At 41.5% G+C, this 17551-nt stretch overlaps 1 protein-coding gene across 2 annotated transcripts in view; it reads right to left on the reverse strand.

Moving 5' to 3' along the window:
* Positions 1-12083, reverse strand: part of TOX (thymocyte selection associated high mobility group box) — a 176720-nt gene extending 164637 nt beyond the window's left edge. Inside the window, exon 1 of one of the 2 annotated variants that reach the window (XM_033155284.1) lies at positions 11677-12083. In XM_033155284.1, the coding sequence (XP_033011175.1) occupies positions 11677-11811 (135 nt within the window). In that variant the 5' untranslated portion in view covers positions 11812-12083. The remainder of the gene's footprint in view (positions 1-11676) is intronic. The other variant, XM_033155285.1, reaches the window with a different exon arrangement.
* Between the last annotated feature and the right edge of the window lie 5468 nt (positions 12084-17551).

Here is a 17551-nt window from a genome sequence, read left to right on the forward strand (position 1 = left end):
GATATGAAAATGAGATTTGTTCAGTTGCTTCTCTCCAAGGAGACATAACCAGGGTTACCTTAAAGAATGTTAGGCTATGGAACACGGAGGAAAAAATATTGCTATGCCCATAAATTACAGTATACCTAATTTCAATGCAGATAAGTGCTGGCCTATTGATTTGCATGTTTCCTTGGCAAAATGGAAATCCCATGTGAATCCTCTTTGTCTGGAGAAAGTATATTTTATAAAGCCTTTATGAATACAGCAATCCCTGCCTTTTAAACGGGAATATGTGAGTAATAAATAGGCCACAGACATACAGCACAGAGCACTGAGCTAAAACTTAAATAAGTGTACTGCACAAACAGATGCAAAAAACTCATCCACACCCTACTCATGTGTGCATGGCCACACACACAAATTAACGCCACTACATTTTAACTATGATTACTGTCAGCCAGTCTTCAAGACTGTGTATTCATTTATTTTTACTTATTTAATACTTTTACTAGGCGCAGTTCAAAATACAGTATTTTCCCCGACAGCTGGCAACTTTTAAAACTATTTAAAACCATAAAAAATGTAAACATCACCATAACATTTCATATCTTTCTAGGTGATTGGATTTGTGTCCCTATAATACAGCCACCCAAAAGGCTAAAAACAGGGGCTACTGCCTATTAAAACCCCCCATTAAAAGCAATCCTAAACAAAAATGTTTTCAGAGGCCACCTAAACACTCTCGGGGAGGAGGCTGCTTGTACATCTTCAGCAAGGGGGTTCCATAGCTATAGGGCAGCGGTAGAAAAACCCCTGTCCTTCATACCCACCAGCCTGATCTCTTATCCTATGATCTTCAACTAAGCCACCTAAAAACTTAGCATTACTACTAAGCAGCATATCAAGTTAATTGTACAACGTCAGACCAGTCTTCACATACTGCACAGCTTGCTAAAATGGGCAGGGGTGGGGGCAGGGAACATAGCAGTAAAAGATTACCTACAACACTAACATATGTCCACAGTATAACAGAGGAGTCAAAAGCTTTGATACACAAGAAGCTATGAGTGTCATTAACTCACATACAGTTAACTAAAATGAATAGATATGCTTTTAAGGTGTTAATAAATATTTTGGATAGAAAATAGGTATTTTAGGTGCTTAGGGTGGTGACCTTTGCTGTGTTTATTAGTGGGACAATGATGCATTATTAACACACAGCAGCTGTACCTGAACTGCTGCCACAAACATAATAGCCTTTTATAGCCATCAGGGGAGTGAGAGAGGAGGCCTTTATTAACCACTAGACATGATTAGCACATTATGCAAACTTCAGTAGGCAAATTATCTGTTATTGAAATATAGTGTTGGTTATAACCAATTATCAAAATTCTTTAAAAAAAAAAAAAAGAACCCACAAACATCCCAGTCCAAAATGGAAGGGGAAAAAATGGTTTCACTACTGGTCAGTTAGTTATGGGTTGGAAATTTCTAAAAAGCTTTATATCCCAACCCCTTCACTTAAGCAATCCGCTAGAACATCTACAGCTTCAGCACAGAATCTAACGCCACATTTAAGACTTCCACTTCATGAATATTAATCTCTAGAATATAAAACTAAACATAAAATGAAACATTTCCAACATAATTAACTGACCTGGTTAACGAGCAAGGAACCTGATGTTTCTAAAACACATTTCCATTAAGGGTACAAGTAGGTCTTGAAAGATTAGTGCTGCAATAAATTTTGAAGAGTTAACTTGAAAAATAACAGCATAATATACTTCAAAAAAAGCTTAATTTTGGGGAAGATTATCCCATTATCCTTGGCAACTGAATAGAGCATTGAGAGTCCATTATGAGCAGTCTTTTATGCCCTAGCAGAAAGTCATTAACATAAAATAAATCATTAACTATGATGCTAAGCTCTACTATCTGTAGGTTTCTATGACTAATTTTAATTAATGCATTTGCCAAATGTAAAATGTACCTTTGTTGAAAGTTTTTCTTGCCATTTTACATTTACTTCCCTTTTTTAAGCATGCTACTTGAGGCTGATATGCACAATGTGTATCAGCTTAATTTTATTCTTTGCCAAAGGGACTTTGTAACATTGGAAGCCTCTTCCATGGAAAGCAAGTATTGTAAACAACACAAACTGGACTGATCCAGAAATAAATTGACAAGCTTTACAATACATGTATCTTTGTGGGGGGGGGGGAGAAATACAATACGTTAAACATTTATTGTCAGATGTAAGGATGGCCTTGCCCAAAGTGGAAGAATTATAGCCCATTCAAAAAATTTGATTGCATTCGCAAAGGGTGGCGGTGATGGAATATAATACTGAAGTATCACAATGCTAGAACTTGAAAGAAGGAGACCTATACTGTAGTGTCATTTATTATGTTCACGGCTGAAAACCACAGAACTGGTAGTTTATTTACCACTATTAAATGGGCAAGGGATGTGGATTTTTAGGGAAACAATTTCAGTAGTTATGACATCATATACTAACAGGGTGAGAAGACATAAAGATATAAAGATTTGTTTTCTTGTGGAGATGGGCAGAAGATGGACTGGTCAGTTTCTGGAGGAATACTAGTGTGTGAGTGTTGTTAGGATTCTTACAAAACATAGGCAAGTAACTACTTATTAGTTATGTTCTTAACCCAGAGAGGATTGCTCAGTATAGATCAGGAGTAATCAACATGATGCCCTCTGTATACAGCTCTTGGACTACATCTCTTATCATCCTTGGCTATTGGCCATGCTGGCTAGAGCCGATGAGAGCTGTAGTCCAATATCATCTGTATAGCATTATGTTGGCTACCCCACACACATTAACTATGCCTTAACTGTTAAGAGACCCTGAGTATGAAATCTTTAAGCTTACAAAGTGAAACTAACTAGAGAATGAGAGGACAGTCTAATGGATGAGAACACGCAGGATACCACTCAGCCTAACCACAATATATAACACACAAACCTGTAAAATGATAGTACTTTTCTCCCTTTATGCATGTTTTATAACTATAAACAAAATTCTACATGGATTAGACAACGTGATCCTCCTCTGTGTGTATGTAGGGCAAGAAAGCAATAGTCTGCTCCAAAGGAATATCCAAGAACATGGAGCCTCCCTCTGAGCAGCTACTGAGCACAAGGATTTGTTTTGAGTACCAGAAATAAGCTGAACTCACAGTCCTTTCACATAAATATCCATTCCTGGTTACTCAAATCTTCTTTTTTTTCACTTCAGCAGTCTAATTTGGAGAAGGATCATTTTGGTGTACTGCTCTTGTTTAGCAATTAGGGGCAGAAATTCTTCCATTCTATTGCAAATCACCCAAAGTTCTACCAGTAGATGATAATCCCACAGTATCTTCTGACCTTCCCTGCCCTAGATGACACACCAATGAATTACCTCAACACTGTCCACACCAGAAAGAAGAAATGAAATTCATGTCCTTATACCAAATCCTTTTTCCCATCTAATGACAGCAGGGACATCAACTTCCCTTCCAGCACAGCAGGCAGACTAGCGTCCTAAAGAATCAAGTAGGCATGCTAGATATGGATAGTGTCCTATGCTCCTCTATTGTAGAAAACTGTGAGAAAGTGAGCACAGGTAGAGAGAAAGCTGGAATGAGAGAGGGGAAGCCTTTGATCCTTAGCACAGACAGAGCCACCATATGCAGGATGCCTATACCCTGGTATTGCTGTTTCCACACAAACAGTGTATCCCTCTTTTGATAGTATCAGTTTCAATATGGAAAAGATGAAGGACTCTACCATTTGCACATCACATGCACAATGGAGGCATTTCCTCCAAATGTTGAGAAACCCATTACAGTGGAACCTCAGGTTACATACGCTCCAGAAATAACGCTTCAGGTTAAGAACTTTGCTTCAGGATAAGAACAGAAATTGTGCTCTGGTGGCGCAGTGACAGTGGGAGGTTCCATTAGCTAAAGTGGTGCTTCAGGTTAAGAACAGTTTCAGGTTAAGAACGGACCTCCAGAACGAATTAAGTTCTTAACCCGAGATATCACTGTACATGAACCACAGTATGCACTGGCCCACCTTGGACACAAGTTACACATAAATCTCTGTATGTTGCCAGTACCTTATATACCTTTGAAAACAATGCTGAATTGGATATAATTGACTTCAACAAATTAAGTATACAAATAGTACACAGGTTTTTTGTTGTTGTTCTTGTTTTGCCTGTCCTACTTCCCTCCTACCATCTGTGCCCCAGAGAGGTAGGGGTTGTGTGGAGGGTGGCATTTTATAATTCCTTGGAATTATAGGTTGTTAAGGGTGCTGGGCACTGTAGCGCTGTGAAGGGTAAACTACAGCTCCCAGTGGTTTAAATGTATGGTGTGTATGGTCCTGAGAAAGGCCTAAGTACTGAATAAACAAGATTGCAGTATTGGGGGGGGGGGAGGACTGATACAGGGCTTCTCGTGACAAGTTGCTGTTGTCTTCAATGGCATTATGGTCTATGGGACAAGCCAGCCAAAGAAGTGATAGGGGCAGGAATGACTGATACTTTTATTCATTTATTTCAAAGATTGCCTATCCTGCTCTTCTGTAAAAAGGTTTTCAGATTAATTCATACTAGTTAAACTGCTGACCAAAAAAAATCAATACAATATGAACAACAACCAGTTGTACCTTAGCACAACCACCTAATGTAAAAGGCCTGAGCAAATAAAACTGTCTTCACTCAATGCTAAAAAAAACAAAAACAACCCCAATGAATACTAGCACAAAGAAGCTGCCCTGGGGATACAGTACTGTTCCATAATTGTGTCACCACCACAAGCCAGGCCTTTCCACAGAAAATGCCAGACCATCCACCTCACATTCAAAGGCTGGGGACTCAGAGAACAAAACCAGTCCCAAATATTTTGCTGTCTGAGACAGAACAGGACCTGGTATGCTCAAAGGTGCAAAGTACCCACAGACACTTATTTTGGCAAGCACCCCTCCCCCGCTTAAAAAAGAAACAATAATAAAATAAATAATTTGCTGCCCTTTCATGGCAGTCAAAAATCAGATGCCTGAGGCAGCTTAATGTCACTTTGCCTAATGAGAGGGCCAGCTCTGTGGGCAAAGAAACACCAAGGAGAATTTCACCATTCAGGCAGTCTATAAGGAAGAAGGCAGTCCTTCAGTACCATCGTGCCAAGTTGTTTGTTCAATGGCAGTAACTAATTTGTACTCAGAAATAGACCAGGAGACAATGCAGTTGTTTAAACACTAGTGAGATGTATTACACACAGCCAATAGCTGCAATATATATGTATAGTGTGTGCATCAATTTAAACAAAATTGGATAATCATTGGCTACTGGTTTCCAGTGTAAAGGTAATCCAACATGTTTCATACACAAATATGGATATGCAAGCTATTCAGAATCATCTCAAGACTGGTGATCCAACAACCAACAAAATCAAATGGTTGGACAAGAGGTTGGGACACAGCAATTTTACAAAAAACAAACTTCACTTGGTTTATACAGTACACTAAAGTAGATTTGAAGAAAGTAACAATATATAATTGCATATATATGCAAGAGAACATCAAAGGACTACATACAAACAGACATTTAAAATGCAAGTAGAAAAGATGTATCTTCAGCCCAGATCATTTATCCACAGTATGCTGAACATTGCAGCACAGACAACAAACTGAACAGAATTTTTTGTCTAATCTGTTGCCAAACTGGAATGTACTTTTCACTGCAGAGTATATTACAAGGTTGCCATTTTCAAGCCCAATGTTGTAGGGGGAAATGTTACCACCAGAAAAATCTCATTTGGGTTAAGCAAATTCCACGTCTCACTGTCTATAATTAACTGTCCATTGGCACTTGCATTGAGAACCTCATTTACTGATCAGCTTATAACAGGTTTTTTAATGATTAACAATTCCTTAATGAAAACATCCACACAGAGCAAGCATCACTTTCATAAAAAAAAATATCAGAAATTGCCACCGTTATATGTTTTGACACAAAGAGCATGGATAGAAGAGAATAGATGCCTACTTTCTATTAAAAGTTTGTGGAAACCCTGATTGAAAGGGGAAAGCTTGTGCTAGGAGTATTCAGTATGTGCTATTGTGTCAGCCTTGGGTATAGAGTTTCAGGAATTCTGGTCTCTCACCTAATGCAAGTATTCAAACCCTAATCCTAAACAGACATGCCTCTGAGCAAAGTCTATTGGAATCAATGGCATTTCATTTACTAGGTTTGTATCCTTGGTAGGGAGCCTAAATATATTTTATTATGTTATATTTTTATTAGGTTATGTTATTATCAAAACTTTTGTGGTTTGTTGTTAAAAAAAGTAACTGTGAAAATAGTTCTGTGCTATCTAATACTTTTTGGTATCAAAGGACACAAGACTTTCAAGATCAGGACCTAAGAGTTGAAAACCTCAAACCGTGACAGGTAAAGCTGCACAATACATCCTGATTTCCCCACACCAGGGTTTGGGAAACCTGTGAGACTCCGGATGTTGCTGGACTAAAATTCCCATAATTCCTGACCACAGACTGGCTGGAGCTAATGGGAACTGGAGTTCAACAGCATCTGAAGGGCCTCATCCATGTCCTAGTTCAACATGGTCAACACAGCAAATATTTCAGCTGCATAAGAATTGCAATGAACGGGAATCTAGGGCTCCTGCTGTATCCATTCATGAGAATATGTTTCGCACAGGCCTTTCCCAAGAGAAGACTAGCAGAAGTCACTGCTTATAGGTAAAGTGATGGTCTGAGCCACTCATTATTACACACAGATTAGAGAATCTAACCCACTATGTCAGGGGTGGCTAACTCCCAAGAGAATGCGATCTACTCACAGAGTTAAAAACTGCCAGTGATCTACCCCCTTTTGGGGGGTTCAGGTCAAAGTTTTTAGGGGAACAAAAGTTGTTGAGCTTCTTTGGGCAACTGCAATCTAATTTGTCCACAATAAGTAGTGGCCATTAACTAGTACCATAAAACGTATCGAAGCTTATTAAAAACATCAACACAACAAATCAGTAATACAAGCACAGTTTCTCTCTCTCTTTAAGAGGAACTCACAGATATGGAGTAAAAATGTTTTGTGAGCACCCAAAACTACCCTTTCAAGAAAACAATAAAGAACAAAATTGATTCAACACCCAATTGATTCCACACAGATGTTGAAATTTCTCAAAATATTAGCTACGTAAGCACTTAGGAGTTTTCCTAAGGGACTCTCATAGAATTCAATGGGGAGTAGGAGTTTGACTACCAGGCATCAGAAACAAAGCATGCTTGTGAAAGAGATACACTTCTGGGATGTTTTTATAAAGAGCTCAGTTTTAGTTTTGGTTTGGCATGATAAAGATACAATAGTAAAATAAACACTATAAACATTTTCCAAGGGGTAGTTGTTTTGTACTGTGTTGTAGATTGCAACATAGATATCAAAGTCTTATAGTGCCTTAAAGACTAACAAAAATCTTTGTTGTAAATACTATGGTTTTCTGACTATGGAGTCACAAAGAAGTTTTAAAATACTACTTGCCCACAAAGAAGTTTTATGTACTCATTTCCTTATGTTGCATTGCTCCCTGCCCCCATTTTGTTTAGTCTAGGTTTTTCTCTCTCGCTATCTAATCAGCTTGTATTTTTCCACCACATTGACAAGTATAAAGAAGTAAACAGCAAATGAGCCATGGGCATATATATATTTACCAGTAAATCTCAGGGGGTGGGATAAAATCCGTACATAATTTTGCAATGCTAGCTACTGGGAGCCATAAAGGCCATTATGCCCCTCCTATTGTTGGCATAAGTCAGCATCTTTGTTATTACCAGTGTCAAAACAAAATTATATTAAAGCAGATACTTAAACAGTTCAGCTGTGCTCAAAATAACGGCAACTTTACAAAAATTATAAGCAACCGTCTACTCACAGTACTTAAGAAATCAGTATATGTAAGGAGTAAATACTGGCCGTTATGGATATATCTTCAAACTAAAGGCATGACATCTCTAAACAGCAGAAGGCTAGTGGATTATTTTACTGCTGTGCTCACGCCCTGTGCATATAACAACAGAATTGTTTCCAGGGAAATTTAAGTTATGAGGATCTAGGCTGCCATCCCTAAACAGCTCTCCTGGAAGTTTCAGAGGTAAACCATATTACCTCAAGTCTAAATCTGCCTGCCCAGCCTATGAGCTTCACTATGTTATTTAAAAGACTGACCTATATACAGCAGCATACCATCCAATCTCTCTGTTTGTACAAGAGATACCTCACACAGTTGCCATAACCAACATTGTTTGCATTGTTCTTTCACTTTTCTCCCTCTGAGGTTTTGATGGGAAAGAAACATGATCCAATACAATACGTACAAAGCACACTATGCAGAAAGGCAAAACATGGCAATGGCCAACTAAAATGTTTCGGGACATTATTTTTAAGTTTATAAAGACCTCAGTCATTTTTTGAAACAAAGACGGCCAACAGAAAAATCAGCAGAGCAGAAAGATCTATGCTATTGTATGTTATTTAAAACATGGTCACGGGTGATTCATTTAAACTTGCGCCACAAACGTGTGTAGATACGGCCAACTCTTATACTACACATGAACTATGACATTGTATGTCAGAAGACCTTCACCCGAGGATCATTGATTGATTTCCAGTCATTTCAAACAAGTTTAAGACTGTGATCCACTCTACAGGCTTAAAAGGGATCACTCTGAAGTAAATGCAGCTTATAGTACAGTTTATACAAAGCAAACAAGTTTGCCCTGCAATGTCTAATCAGCTTGAAAGTTCAGAGGAAACTGTGAACACAGGCATAAGTCTGCTATTAGTGTTCTAGGTTATAGGGCTTCCCATTGCATCTGTACTCATAAAATCTGCTGAAGATGATGCAGCATTTGGGGGGGGGGGAATTCTCCAACAGCTGTTCATAAAAATGTTCTTTGTACCCAAGAACAACAGCACACATAAAGTTAAGGCTTTATAACAACGTTAATCAGCCTGGATAGATGGGGCTGAGGGACTGGAGGAAAATGAGATGTTCAGTCAACACATGCCTCATAGGGGCCCAGCCAGCAAAGCTACTCTAAGTCCATTTTCTATAATCAATGGTCATTGGCAGGGCTGTTTGACAGAGATATACATTGCTTGAAGAATGTTGCTTTACAAGAAACATTCCTGGTATGTCATTCCTAAGCTTAGAAAAAGAAAAAGAAAGAAAGAAACAAGCAAGTCTTACAACTGAGCATTTCTAAAATCCATTCTCAGTCCTGACAAAGTTAAATAGAGTGCCTCATTTTCACAGTCAAAAGAAGTTTGCTTCTTTATGCTTAGACTAAACCAGGTTTTTTTTTTTGGGGGGGGGGTGTCAAATAAAAAACTGACTAGGAACATAGGGCAAACAGAGAAGGGGGGAAGCTTTCTAAATTAATTTATTCAATCAGAAATGATGGCCACCCAAAATGATTTAAAGCACTTAATTGGAAAATGATTTAATATATTAACGTAATTCCTGATTTTCCAAAGCATTTAACTTTTAAATTAAATCTGGCTCACCATCTTGAGTATGATGAGCGAAATGTGTATTCAAGTCATTACCTTCTTTTTGAAGCTTTAAATCACTGATAGATTTAATAACCGTTCGTCCAGTTTTCATTGCCAAATGGCTCTTCAGGCACTTTGGCGCTTATGTCATTAATTCTACCCAATGCTTCTTTACTTTTCAGCATGGCAGGCTTACAATTCACAATAAAAGATAATCGAGATTATATTTTATAGTGGCAAGTCACAGAGTGAAAGTAGTTCTATAATCATCATTGCTCAATACTTAAGAAGCCTTAGCACATGAAGAGAAGCCTGGCACATATACAGGGCTCATTCCTGCTATCCAAACTTCGATCTTTTCTTTCTTTCTTTATAAAAGAGGTAACTTTTTCAAAGGAAGGGTTTTACTTGATTGTAACAATTAAAAGCCCAAGTGCTGCAGCCCAGATGATCACTGTACACAAATCTACCTAATGAATTTCTGCCATCAAGCTCCAAGTTTAAGATGTTAGGACACTGTTAAGTCTTGTCCTCATGAGGGTTCCTCAAATAATGAATGGCAGATGATATCATGCAGGAAATATTTCCTGAAAAGTGAATGGGTCTTTATCACAGTGCAACAGTTTGTGTTCTTAAAAGAAGCAGCAAAACAAAAGTCTGTATTTACAGCACTATGTCTAGGTGCATTTTGCCTTAGACAAACACTTGAAATAGCTCCTAAACACAAACACAACGGTGACAACAGACAAAAACCCCAGGGCTTATGTCCACACTCCACTTTCGAACATACTCCCCTTTTGTAAAAGGGCATCTTTAACTCCTTCTCTGTTGCAAATCAATAATCAAGCACAGAATCACCAACAAGCAAGGAATAGCCAGGTGCTGATTAGTCAGATGAGGAGTTTATATGGCACATACACAAAAAGATCTGGTGCTGCCTACAAAAGCTCCAGCCTTCCAGACTATGCGCTTAAACAAAAGCTTAACAGGCACCCAGGTTTAAACAAATCTTACTACCAATGCTTGCTCGCAGTTCTGTTCCTCTCCCCTCCTGGGGGAGTGTTTTGGAAAGCTTGCACTTCCTGATTATTTCCTATGACCAGCACTGCCCATTCTACAACAGTGTGTGTGTGGGGGGGGGGGAGTTGCACATCATGCATAGTAGCATTAGCAGCTGCCTGAAGCCAGGAAGAAAAAAGAATGTGGAAAATAAGGAATCAGTGGCCCTGAAGTTCTGGGGCAGAAGCCTTAAGCGTCAAAGATTGTAGAACAAAACCAGACAGGAGAAGACGACCCGGACTGCACACATACTTGGAATAAGTCCCGCGAAACTCTTGAGCAGTGCACTCCACTCTCTTTCTGCCCAGCCCAGGGCTTTGCAAATTCTGCCTCGTCTTTCCTATTTAGGAGGAAACGTGTTCTGATGGCGCTGAATTGATTCTCGGCTTGGTTCTATTCGATCCAAAACTTGCCACGCTTCTGCAATATGGACCCCCCCCCAGTCCCCCACCCCCCCAACCCTGGCCAGGCTGCGATCTGGCCACGCTTTGTCCTTCGAGTCTGCCTCCCCTAAAGTAACACCCAAAAGAGGGGTGAATTTAAATCTCCCGCATGAGCATCCCAAACGTGGAGAGAGAGAGAGAGAGAGAGGCCACTTGAGAAAAGACTTTGCGCTTTGGCAGGGCAGGGCTGCAGTCCCGGGAGCATTTCCCTACGTTGGAGTCTCCATAAATTGCCATGGGACTTACTCACGAGTAAGGGCTGCGAGCCCGAGGCGGCTTTCTCTCCCTCCCTCCTTCGGCCAATTCATGGATTTGCATTTTGAAGGCGCCCAGGCCACCCCACACAACAGGCCGAGAGGGGCTTCGCAAAAGCGCCCAGTTGCCTCCCCCGTCGTCGCGCACAACACAAACATTGCACAACGGCAAGGCAAGCACAAGCACACACACACACACACACACACACACACACACACACACACCCTGCAACCTGCCCCGCTCCAAGTCTCTCTCAAGCTGCCCAGCCATCTGCCAACCAAGCCAAACTCCCTTCGAGGAAAGAGAGAGGGTGGGGTGGGGTAGCTAGGGCCCCCCCTCACGCCGAATCACCTTGTTGCAGTAGTAGGGGTCCAAGCAAGGAGAAGGTCCCAGGCAAGGGGTCTCCGGAGCGGCGGCGGACTGCGAGGGTGGCGGCGGCTGCTGAGGCGGCGGCTGAGGCGGCGGCGAGTAAAATCGTACGTCCATCGCACTAAAACATCAAGCAAACTCCTCGTCTTCCCGCTTCGTGTCGGCGTTCAGGCAAAACAAAACAAAACAAAACGAGAGAGAGAGAAAGCGGGGGGCGGGGAAACCCCTGAAAACTGAGGTGCCTGAGGAGAAGCAGGAGGGGGGTGGGAAAGAAACACCTTCCCTGCCTCACATCCGTTTGCGGTTCGTAAAAGAGAAGAAGGGCTGATGGGAGGGGAGAGAAACTCTTTCGAAAAGCACCGGTCTCGCCCGGCGCGGCGACGGCTACCTGAGGCAAAAGCCGCCTCCTCTCTCTCTCTCTCTCTCTCTCTCTCTCGGCTGGGCAGGTAACTTCGAGGAGTTCCGTTGTCCCCACACGCGCCGCTCGCCGAAGCAGCGCAGGACCGCGCTGCGCCTGAGGAGAGTTGGCGCCCTCGCCTTTCCCTGCCCAGCCCGCGCCCTCTCGTCTTTATTTCCCCGTCTTTATTTCCCCGCCTCGAGAGGAGTCAAGGGAGAGAGCCGGAAAAATGCACGAGCCCCCGCTAGCTACCGTCGAGCCGCTGGGCTTCGGACTGAGGCGGACCCCCGGCTCCGGCAGGACTGCCCCGTGTCGCTGGCGGCAGGGCGGAGAGGAGGCAGCCGGCGTGCGCCTCGGCCGCTTCGCTGCGAGTGTGCTCCACACAAAGGAGCTCGCGAATCCAGAGCCATTTGCTGCTTTCGCCGCGGAGCGCGCGCGGAGCGCAGACAGGGGGCGCTGTGGGGTCCGCCAGCCAGGCCTCCCTTGCCAACTCTGCTCCTGCACTTCTGCCTTTACCTGGGCTAGTTACTATGGCATCTCCACGCTTCTGTAGGAAGAAGGAAGGGAAAACGAGGCAAAAAGGGGGTTGGGGGGAGACAGGAGACAATTAAAAGATGACAGAAAATGTGGGTGGGTGGGTGCTAGGACTTTAAGATAGTTTGAGCAAGGCTGAGCCCCCATTTCCTGCCTGTCCCCAGTAGTTTAGCTTTGCTCTTGGACCGTTTGAAGCAATGTGGAAGAGAGGGGAGAGCCTCTGAGCATGTGCAGAGTTGAACTTCTTCAAGGCAGCTCCAGCCTGCAGTTTAGAAGTGTAGAATCGCCGAATTGCAGAGCTGAAAGGGACCCCGAGGATCAGCTAGTCCAAGCCCCTGCAATGCAGGAATATGCAGCTGTCACATACAGGGAGTGAACTTGAAACGTTGGCATTATCAGCACCATGCTCGGACCAACGGATCTAGCTTGGTGTGCAGTCAGCTGCAGGTTCAGGGCCATGCTTCTTCGCCAGGGAGCTGGTGATGTGAAACTGTCTGAGATCCTGAACGGGTCATGGCGAGTGCAAGGTAGAAATGGACTAGGTGGTCCGGTGGTCTGACATTGTATAAGGAAGCTTGCTATGTCCAGAATGCAAGATTGATGCTTCATTGATTGCACAAAAAGCTGCCTTATGTCGATCTTTCTCAATATTTCTCCATCTTTCTCAATATTGTCAACACTGATCTGCACTGGCTGTCCTGGGTTTCGGGTGCCTTCCAGCTCTACCTGGATATACTGGGATTGAAGGCGAGACCTTTTGCATGCAAAGCAGACGCTCTACCACTGAAATGAGCCATTTTGAAATTAAGTAATAGCCAAGATGACGATTGAAAGAAGCAATTCAAATCTTCGCTGGCATTGCCTACTGCACACCGCAAAGAGATTTTGAATGCTCACAGAGCAGTAAGACAATATGGGGAACTTCCCCATGCACTTGGGAACTTCTAAGGCATGTGACATCTTTCCCTCAGCCATTTGGGTCTCAGTTGTCTGGGAATAATGACTTCAGTTATTATCAGCCACCTGGATGCAGTGCTGGTGGCAGGACCTGAGAATGTACAATTCTAGATGGCATATACATCTTGCAAACATAGCCTTTTTGTTATGATTATTAAGGACAATTAAACTGGAAAGTGGCATAAGAAAGTAAAGCAAAGCTTTGAAAAGTAGTGTGCATGGGGGGTGGGGTGGGGACAACAGCAGAGGCCAAAAAAGGAGAAGAAAACAAAACATTATTTTTACTATTGAATTAATTGCATTTGTATCCCACCTTTTTCTCTAGGGTGCTAAAGGTGGTGTTTATGGTTCTCCCCCTCATTTAATCCCCACAGCAAACCTGTTCTAGTTTTGTTGTCATGCAAATTTGGCCAGTTAGGTTTGTTTAATTCAAGGATTGGTACAAGTATGTAGTTCAGGTGTAGTCAAAATTTATAAAAGTAAAGTAATTAAATTCATTTAACACAAAAGACAGCTGAATGTGCATTAATTCATAGGATTTGATGATAATCATTTTGCTTAACTGATCTATAAAAGCTTTTATTTTAGTATATATAGTGAAACTATTTTTTTCCCATTTTCCTGCCTTTACAGATTATAATTTTAGTGCTATAGTTAGGAAAATAAATACAGCATGTGCACGTCCTGGTCCTATAATCTTAGAAATCAAGTAGAAAAATCCCTACATGTAGAAAATTCATCAGCCTTTGCCAAGCTGAACTCCTTGCAGGCTTGGGCAAAGTGGTTGATGAGTCTCTGCCCTTATAACCATACATACAAAAACCACATGTTCACAGTGGCAGATTTACATGTATGCATAGTGTGCATGGGATTAGAGCCCTGTATGGCTGAGCCCACTGCTAGTTATCAGGATTCTGTACAGGTATGTGGTTAACTGAGAGGGTGCCTCTGAAACATGGTTACAATGAATCACCATTGTTGATTTCTAGTATTTTAGTTTGTTACATTGTTCCCACTCTTCATTTATGCTGCTTTTTGACTAAACTCAGTGGAGTCTGGTCTGTTAGGGCAACTAAGGCCCAGCCCTGCCCAGTAAAATGTCAAGCATTTTTTATGTTTTTCTCCAGAATCTCAAAGTTGTACTCTTTTCTGTCCCACACATCCTTCCACAATCCATTTGAATGCAAAGAGACTTGGGGAGACATTTCTTTTCTTTTTAAAAAATATTTTTATTAAAGATTTTCTTGATTTACAAAGGTAATGCAATGTCTCTCTTGTATTTTTCCAGATAACATTTTTACAGATCGGTTGTTGTTCTTGAGACATTAGGGGGAGAGAGGTGGGTGGGATGGGGAGATGGGTGGGGTAGGGTGACGATGTTTCTGTTTTACTTAATATGTGTAGGGTTTGGTGTCAGTGTTGTCTGTGCAGGTTCTCTGTTGTTCGCTTGTGCTCCTTTGGTGGTGAGAGAGGTCGGGGTTGGCGTGGGGCGTGATTGTTCTTTTGTGGTTGGCTGTGGTGTTCTTTGGTCTCCTGTGTGAGTGGGGTGGGTGGGTGTTTTTGGTCAGGTTAGCCATATTGATTTGTATGCTGTTGGTAGATTTTTTGTCATTATCTTGTTGGGCTGTGTGTGATGAAGGGGGGCCATACCAGGGTGAAGGTGTCTTCTTCCGTTTGTCCCCGTGTCAGTTTCAGCTTACTGGCTAGTTTTTCTAATAGGGCTGTTTCCCATACTACTTGGTACCATTGGTCCATGCTTATTCCTGACAGGTCTTTCCAGTGTCTGGTTATGATGTTTCTGGCTGCTGAGAGTAGATGGGTTATGAGTTCTTTGTGGTGTACAGGGGCATTATTGTCTTGGAAGATGTTTAGTAAGAATTGGTGTTGGGGAGACATTTCTGTCAGTCTCCCACCCTGTTTGCCTCAGTCGTTAGCATTGTGTACAACTCTGTCAAGGTGGTTTCCTGAACCCAGATGTATTTACATGGACGTAAATCCCATTGATTTAAATGGAAATTGAGTTACTTCCAAGTAAGTGTGCTTAAGTTTAAGTAAGGCCTAAGCTGGCTTTGCTCCAAATGCTTTCTTTAAAACAGCAGAAGCTGTGGCATTTCAGAATGTTTAACTCTGTTCTGCACATACCATATCTTCTTAATCAAACAACCCACCCATTTTGAATCACCTTTGAGATAAAGTCTGGCTCCATACTGTTCTCTTTGCACATGCTGTCTCTCTTGAAATAGAAAGCTCAAGGTCAAGTTGTCAAGCACAGATAGAGGTGGTTAAATTGAAAATGAAATCAGGAAACCCTAAATGAACTTAGCAGGTTTTCTTACTGACAACCTACCAAGATGATTACTGTTTGTCACTAGTAACCGCAGAATAGAAAAGCAAAGGATTTGAAATTAAGCAGGTAGTTTGTAGAGCTTTGAAACCATAAGCAGTAAAACAGTTAACAAAACTGAGCAACACAGGGGAAAGCAAAAAGCTCATAGCTTACAGGAGACAAACAGACAATAAATTAACTAACAGTGGATCAACACTTATTTTTTTCTTCAACATTTCAATTCCAGTTGGCTTTCCTATAAATTCAAATGAGATATGTACATCAAGCAGACAGTAATGTCAGCTAGTGGGGATTCTACAAGCCTTACTTATGCTGCCAAGCTACTACCATCACACCTTCCCTAAGTCCCAACCACCCAAAGTCTCTTCTACATACTATACCAATGGAAGCAGCTCCTATCAGTACAGGTAGCCATGTCAGTGGCAGCATATCTCTAAATGCCAAGCTCTGGAGGCCAACAACATGGCAACAAAGTGCTGGTCTAGATGGAGACAAATGACTTGCTTAATACCACAAACTGAGCACAAAGTGAAAGTGCATGACTAAGCTCCAAACTTTAAACCCCACATATTTTCCCTTCCAAAAATGACTTTCCCCAGTTCCCCCCCCCAAAATATTTATTTTATTCAACTTAAATGCTGCTGTTTATACACAAAATGGAAAAAATGTCCACTCAACAGATAAAAATAAAGCATGACAGTATATCCAATATACAGAAGACAAATGCTATAAAACAACATAATCCAGAAGCAGCAGAAGGTCCAGTGCAATATTAATTCACTGAATTGCGCACCAGGACCTGTGGGAATTGGTTTCCCGTTTACCCCTGTGGCCCTCCTAAAAAAGAAAACTCCAGCTTTTCTTGCTCAGCCTTATAATGTATGAAAAAGAGAACAAGAAAATGCAAGAACTTCAAGCAGAACAAGCATGTGGGAGTAGGATCCTTTTCCTTACACAGCTGACTTGTTACACACAAAGCACACCCACATTAACTCATTAAGTATCTGGATTGGTTTGCATGTCCTAATCCATAACAAAAGATGTATGCTACTATTTCAATAGATCTGGATGAATTATTTTGGTAGTTTATATGCCACTCTATATTTCAAAGAAGTCTCTGAACAATCTACAAAATCATCACAAATAAATACAAAAAATATAAAATCCACATTTTAAAGTGTAACAGTTAGATAATATACCTAGAATAGAATAGAATAGAATAGAATAGAATAGAATAGAAAAGAATAGAGATAAACTAAAACAGCCAATCTCTGGGGGCCATAAAAACTACTAGCAGATCCAAAATACAGAAATACAACATATGCAATCAACCCAACCTATCAAGTATACAATCATGTATTTATCAGTGTCCTTTAAGGCAAATGGAGCACTGCCCTCGCCAACTTCAGTCTGCCCTGTGCCAGCCCCCACTTGCCTGCTTTTCTATTCACAACCAGTTCCGGGTGTCGCTGTCTGAAAGTTTCCTCCTCAGTCTGTTTTGTTCTTCTTTGACTCTGCAAAGGGGAATATAGTGGCAGAAGTAGAATTGGCTCTAGCTCCACCTACTGTTGGTCTCACTGACTTCCACCCTACCAGTCCCAATGGGCGCAAGCCCCCATTGG

Source organism: Lacerta agilis, chromosome 7 (assembly GCF_009819535.1).
Source record: "Lacerta agilis isolate rLacAgi1 chromosome 7, rLacAgi1.pri, whole genome shotgun sequence".
Lineage (NCBI taxonomy): Eukaryota > Metazoa > Chordata > Lepidosauria > Squamata > Lacertidae > Lacerta > Lacerta agilis.